The sequence below is a fragment of the Symsagittifera roscoffensis genome, chromosome 1 (genome assembly GCF_963678635.1).
Source record: "Symsagittifera roscoffensis chromosome 1, txSymRosc1.1, whole genome shotgun sequence".
Taxonomy (NCBI): domain Eukaryota; kingdom Metazoa; phylum Xenacoelomorpha; order Acoela; family Convolutidae; genus Symsagittifera; species Symsagittifera roscoffensis.
The window spans coordinates 79,343,703-79,349,765 of NC_087062.1; the positions used below are offsets into that span (position 1 = coordinate 79,343,703).

Genomic DNA, 6,063 nt, shown 5'->3' on the forward strand with positions numbered 1-6,063 from the left:
AGTAGAAAAAATTGGCAGAACGGGAACATAAAAAATATCTGCTCAATGACTGAGGGTGGGATGTCTGAGATTTATCAGCCCTGAAAAATGCGTGGGGTTTACAACAGGAGTTTTTTAAGAGTTTAAAACCTGTTTGATTTGTCACTTTATTGTGGGTTAAATGGTCTCAGCTAACGGACTAAAGCAACCGGTTTATTGAGCTTTAAACAGATCCTTCACGATGCAGAAGAGCAAAATAATCATGAGAATGATGCAATTGCGAGAAAAACTGAAAAACAAAAACAGGAAGATTATGAAGCCGAAGTAGTTGTATATCGAGCGCTTGAAAAATTGAAGGAACCCCTTATAGTTTTTCATAGCTTTGAATACACTCACAAGCAGTTTCACATCTGGGACCCAAATCACGATAGAAAAGCGTGCGGCATTTCTGTGGTAAAACCTAACTGTAAAAACGCGGACGCAGATGAAGGCGAGAATGATTTTGTTGTATTCGGACCTGATTACATAGTGATAATAGAAGTGAAGAATCCATCTCTAGCTCAGACCACAAGTGACGACAAAACGAAGGACAGCAAAACCAATGACAGCAATGTGGAAAACTCTGAAGTTGCTCTAAATGATTCAAGAAACAAAATCAAGCATTCATCGCAACCTCGATCATCCACAAAACCTTCGGAAAAAATACATCCAATTTTGGGTGCTATTGAGAAAGCTACTGCACAACTCGAAAGAGGAATGAAAATTGTTGAGAGAATTTCTGATTTCACAAAATTAGAAAATGGAAAATGTTCCAAAATGCACGTTTTCCGTTTGGTTACTTTCCCAAATATTTGCAAAAGTCAAACCGGTATTGCCGAAGAAAACGTCCCAGATAACCTTCATGTCATCTACAAAGATGATTTACAAGAATTTCAGTCATTTTGGGTGAACATAAAGAACGAAGGGATAAATGTTAATGGAAAAAAAACTTTTTCAGGTGACATAACGAAAATACAGAGCGCAGTTTTGCGGTTATTTGCTTCACATAAGGGACAAGCCAACAAAAAGACTCTTAGTTTGAAAGAATGTGTCGTCGAGATTGATCTGAAATTAAGAAATTCAGAAATCACGTTCAGAAGAAAAAACACTCCTCCCAACCCATCCGTGATCAAAACAAGCAGTGAACTCAAAAATGCGCCATTTGTGATGCAAAATATCAATATCTTCGAAACCTGCCTGAAGCTGAACTACATAACAGATGAGCAAAAAAACGCATTTGAAGATGAAAACTACCCGATTTTGATCAGTGGGGCAACTGGGTCCGGAAAGACTATTGTTCTGCTGGCTAAAGCTATTCACATAATTTTGAAGGAACGCGGCACGAAAGTTTTTATTTTGTTTCAAAGTAACTTTAAGCTAGCTACTTATTCGGACATTATCAAACGAGCTGGTATCAGAGTTTACGAATACGAAGCAGGCTTGAACAAGGTTGATGACAGCATCCTCCCAGAGCATGACATCATCATCTGTCATGGATATCCGGCAAATTTTGATGAGCTTGATTTAAAGGCAAAAGCCGTGTCTCCTGAATTGAAGCTGCTTTTCTTCGCAGACGATTGTCAAGATGATGATTGGTTTTGGACCACAGAAGACGGTGGAAAATGGAGTTGCTTGGTGGCGGACTTCACCCAAGAAAGTCAATTATTTCGTCGAGATTTACAACAAAGGCTCGCCAGGTTAAAAGAGACAAGAAACTTCAAAATTCATTGGCTAAGAAGGAGCTACAGGAATACACACAACATAGTTTCACAACTCATTCAGCTCGGTGAGAAAAATGCAAAACATAAACGGCTAGCTGAGACAGAAAGAGATGGACTCCTACCTCAACTCTCGCTCATTCCAAAACATGGACACTTCATACATGGTCCCCAAGTAACTGTTAAGATATACCGGTTACCAGAAGAAGTAACACACAGCGACTATCACTGTTTTGTGGACAAGCTGATTAACAAAGAATACAACCAATATTCCGAAATTTGCCTGGATTCCCAAATCAGCTGCGCCTTTTTATTGAAAAATAGCGCGGTATTTAGTCTTGAGCAGTCGCTAACTTTTTAAGCTAAGTCGTAATTTTTAGAGTAGCCAGAACTGAACAGCAATTCAAACTGATTCTAAGCAAGTCAAAAAAGTATTTCTTTCAAGTTCTGAAAATCTGAGATTTGGTTTGGAAAAAACTCGTTTTTATTTGCGTCAAATAGGGTAACCAGAACAGGATTTTGACACCGCTAAGCTAAAAGAAGCTGCAAAATTGCTAATCGTTTTTCCGCCTATCGACAAATGTTGACTTTTTCAACATGAAGATCTTTTCACCTCTTCGCTCCCTGCGAGACAATCTGGATGAGATTTAGAAAATTGGTATTCACCCATTCCGCCCCCCCCCCTTCACACATTTCGCCCTTCATGAATTCTTAGCACATTTCGCCCCATGCACAACGAACTTCTGTTCTGCTCGGAATTCGCATTAACTATTTTAGCCCTAGTGTACTTGGAATGCAATTCTTGAAAGAATCTTGTAAGATATGGATGCTTAAACAATTTTTTAAGGTAAAAAATGTTAAAAAACTAAAAAAAAACTAAAGTCTTGTACGAATTTGACACGATTATCTCTATATCACGTACAAAATTTAGGGATCTTGTATAAAATAAGCCTTTTGGGCATTTATCTAAGCTCGCAGTTTCCGACTCTTTTTTCAATATTCATATATAAAAAGATCCATATTAGTTTTTCAAAATTGATGTAAAAAACTTTGACCAATTTGGGTTCCAGGCACTCGTGCAATTTTCCTATGGGGCCCACTTAGGGGAAACATTATTCCATTCCACAATCACCGGTGTGCTACTTCGCTGCGTATCGCATTGAGATAAAGAAACTAGAAAAACTCTACTGATCATACCAAAAGCAGCAAAAATTACTGTAGATCTGACTTCTTTAAAATCTGACTTCTTTTTTTTTCAAGAATCTTGTTACAAATAAAAGAAAATATTGCAGTTTCCTGCAAGATTCACGTTTCAAAAACATTGGTGGGTATTCAAATTTGCTAAGACATCAATACTTATTTTAGGAGATTAAGACTACGTTTTTTATCTGTAAAATGGCTCCAAATTGATAAATTTTAGAACAAAAAAAACGGAAAAACAGGAGAGTAGCTTGTCCGAGTTTTCTCGCTTTTTTTGCTGTTACAAATAAATTGTAATGGTTTCGACTTTTTTTAAGTCCTTGTAAGACCTTGTTTTGAAATATTTTTCGGCAACCTTGCAAACTTTTTAAGTTCGGCACTCTTGTACTTCGGCAGTGCACTGAACCAAAAAGGGTCGAACCAAAATAAGTAACACAGCAGAACGATGTCGAACATTTTTTACTCCTATCTGGAAACTCGATTTGTTGTGAGTGACTGCTCAAATAAAATGCAGGGGTCTCAGTTTCAAAAAAATCAAGCAGCATCTGTATTCTCCAGGCTAGGACAAAAGTACCCACTTGCCGTGTTTTCCTGCTGCCAAAGTAACCCAATGCTTTTAGCTATTGGGTCTACCGAGTTTACCGTCTGTCATATTATCTTGATTCTATTTGATCGGAAAGATCTTGACAAGCAATATCTTTACAATGCGATATCAAGAGCACGAGTTCTATGTCGTGTTCACGTAATAGTCGATGACAAACTAAATAGAACAAGCCATAAGAAAAGGTTGAAGCATTTGTTGCGGTTGTTCCAAGGTGCAAGAATTCAAGATGAATATGCATATGTAGCCGAGCTGGTGAAGTTGATGTGCAAGACAACATCAGAAGAACAGCGATGTGCTTGCTTGTCGTCAAACCCATCGTCTTCATCAGCTTCATCAGCATCAATTGAAAACGAAACAATGCTACAAGGTAAAAACAAGGGAAAGTTAGCATTTTGAACAGGGGCGGATAAAGGATTTTCTCGATGGGGGGGGGGCGGAAAATTTTGTCGACTTTTTTTTCTAGGTCGACTAAATTGATTTTCTCAGCTCTACCAAATCACTGTATAGACTATATTTTGACAAAGTTTTCTGCGCCGTAGGCAATTTATCAAAACAGGCCAAAAAAATGTTTTTGGAAACTTTTTTGAAAATTTTGAACAAAAAATTGCGTTTTTTTCGGCGCGCACTTCCCCCAAAATTAAAATATTTTGGCGCCGAAAGCTCCTTGAGAAAAGTTTCAGGGTCAGTCAGCCGAAATTGGATATCTCAAAATAGTACAAAGGGGGGATCCTTTGGGTCGGCAGGGGATCGAATTCTTGAGCAGAGAGGGGCGTTCGTCCAATCTGTTCACTATGGTTATTTTGTTCACATTGCACATTATGTTTCATTGCACTATGACAAACGTTAAATTAGTTTTTTTTTCAAAATCATGGGGGTTGAAAAGAGCCGAAAATGGGAAATTGTTCAAAATAATAGCGGAATCAAATTATAAAAGAACTCAATTCATACATTTAACCAGGGGGTATCTAGGAATTACTCGGGGAGGGGCTTTTCAAAAAATTTTTGAAAAATAATTTTTTTAGGTCGACCAAATTGATTTTTCGAGCGCTTTTGACAAGATTTTTGACAGCCCCTATTTTCTCAAGATTTTTCCCACAGGCAAATTTTTTTAATGTATATTGGCGCCTTAAGAAAAATTTCAAGGTTGGTTGGCCAAAAATGGTTGTAATAAAACTAAAGGCGGGACCCTGAAAAGAAATCCTCCCCCCCCCCCCCCCCCCCCCAATCCACCCCAGCATTTAACCCACTGTTTCAGTTCGGTGGAACACGACTGCAGAGACCATACTGAGAGGATCGAGTGGCAAGAGTGCAAAAGAGACGGCAGAGGAGATGAGAGATACAGTAGTTGATGCATACTATACGAGCGCTATGCTCTTTCACGTCTCTGCTAAAGACAGTGACGTCAGTATGAAGTATAAAGATGGGGTTGGTGAGACAGCAGAGTGGATAAACCAGCCCGAGTCTCCCTACAACATGCGTTTCTACATCGTCCATCGTTCAGACTATAACAACAGAAGAGCTGGAACTGACGAGGAGAGGGAGACTGCGAACCATGTGATAGAGAGTGTGTTGTCTGATATGGAGAATAGAGAGGGTATGACCTCAAAGAAGTTGAGAGATGAGGTCATTACACGACTGGCGAGAAAGAGATTGAAGTGGATGTATATAGCAGTCAGGAGAGGAGATGGACATTGGTCTGGAATGATTATTCCGAGTCGTTATTTGAAAACAGATGGCGCCCACTACTCTATTTTTATCTACCTGCTAAACTGAACAGCACCAAAAACAACTTCAGCCTCTAACTTAGTAAACTATCATACCTGGAATGACAAAAAAATGCTTATCATACAACTTTCATATATGAAAAAAATGCGTATCATACTTTTTCATACAAATTCATAGAGCAAAAGTAAGTGTATGAAAATAGCAAAATGAGCTTTTTTTCTGTACTATGAAATTTTATAACAAGGATTTTTTCATACACTCGATTTAAAATGTGAGCTGTTTCATCAGTCTTTTTATCCCCAAAATTGTATGAAAATAGCATGAAAAGCATTTATTCATACTATGAAATTGTATCATAAGCAATTTTTCCACACTATGAAATTGCATGCAAACATTTTTTCCATAAATGAAAATACAAAACAATTTTGTTTTGAAACTTTGAGTTTCATCCGAAACACAAACCAAGGATTTTTTGTCATTAGAAAACCCAGAGTGCAACTGGCAGTTACCACGCAGATGAACTGCATAAGGTGATATTAGCCATATAAGTTTTTTTAAACATTTTCACATTGAATTATATACCAAAAATGTAACTTTTTGTATATGGCTAGATAATTTTTAGTTTAAAAAATTTGGTTGAGAAAACAAGGCTTGTTTTTTTAAAAATTTTTTAAATCTCAGCAAATGAAACAAAAAATAATAATCGTGCTTACAAAAAAAAATTTTCGTGTTTTTGGATTTTATGGGTGAAAAACTCCTGGAGTACGTTATAAACACAAAAAGCCAAATTTAGCCTGC

General features: G+C 37.5%; 1 protein-coding gene across 1 annotated transcript; it reads left to right on the forward strand.

Annotated features, from left to right (window-relative positions):
• Window positions 1-213: 213 nt before the first annotated feature.
• LOC134857075 (uncharacterized) lies at window positions 214-5,407 on the forward strand. The gene is made up of 3 exons (XM_063873423.1): window positions 214-2,064; window positions 3,451-3,907; window positions 4,796-5,407. The coding sequence occupies exons 1-3, from the start codon at window positions 736-738 to the stop codon at window positions 5,311-5,313; spliced, it is 2,304 nt and encodes a 767-aa protein (XP_063729493.1). The 5' UTR covers window positions 214-735; the 3' UTR covers window positions 5,314-5,407.
• Window positions 5,408-6,063: the final 656 nt, after the last annotated feature.

Coding starts and splice junctions, on each gene's coding strand:
- LOC134857075 (XM_063873423.1), top strand. CDS start 736: ATGAAAATTGTTGAGAGAATTTCTGATTTCACAAAATTAGAAAATGGA. Junction 2,065..3,450: donor TTTTATTGAAAAATAGCGCG/GTATTTAGTCTT, acceptor AATAAAATGCAG/GGGTCTCAGTTTCAAAAAAA. Junction 3,908..4,795: donor AAACGAAACAATGCTACAAG/GTAAAAACAAGG, acceptor CCACTGTTTCAG/TTCGGTGGAACACGACTGCA.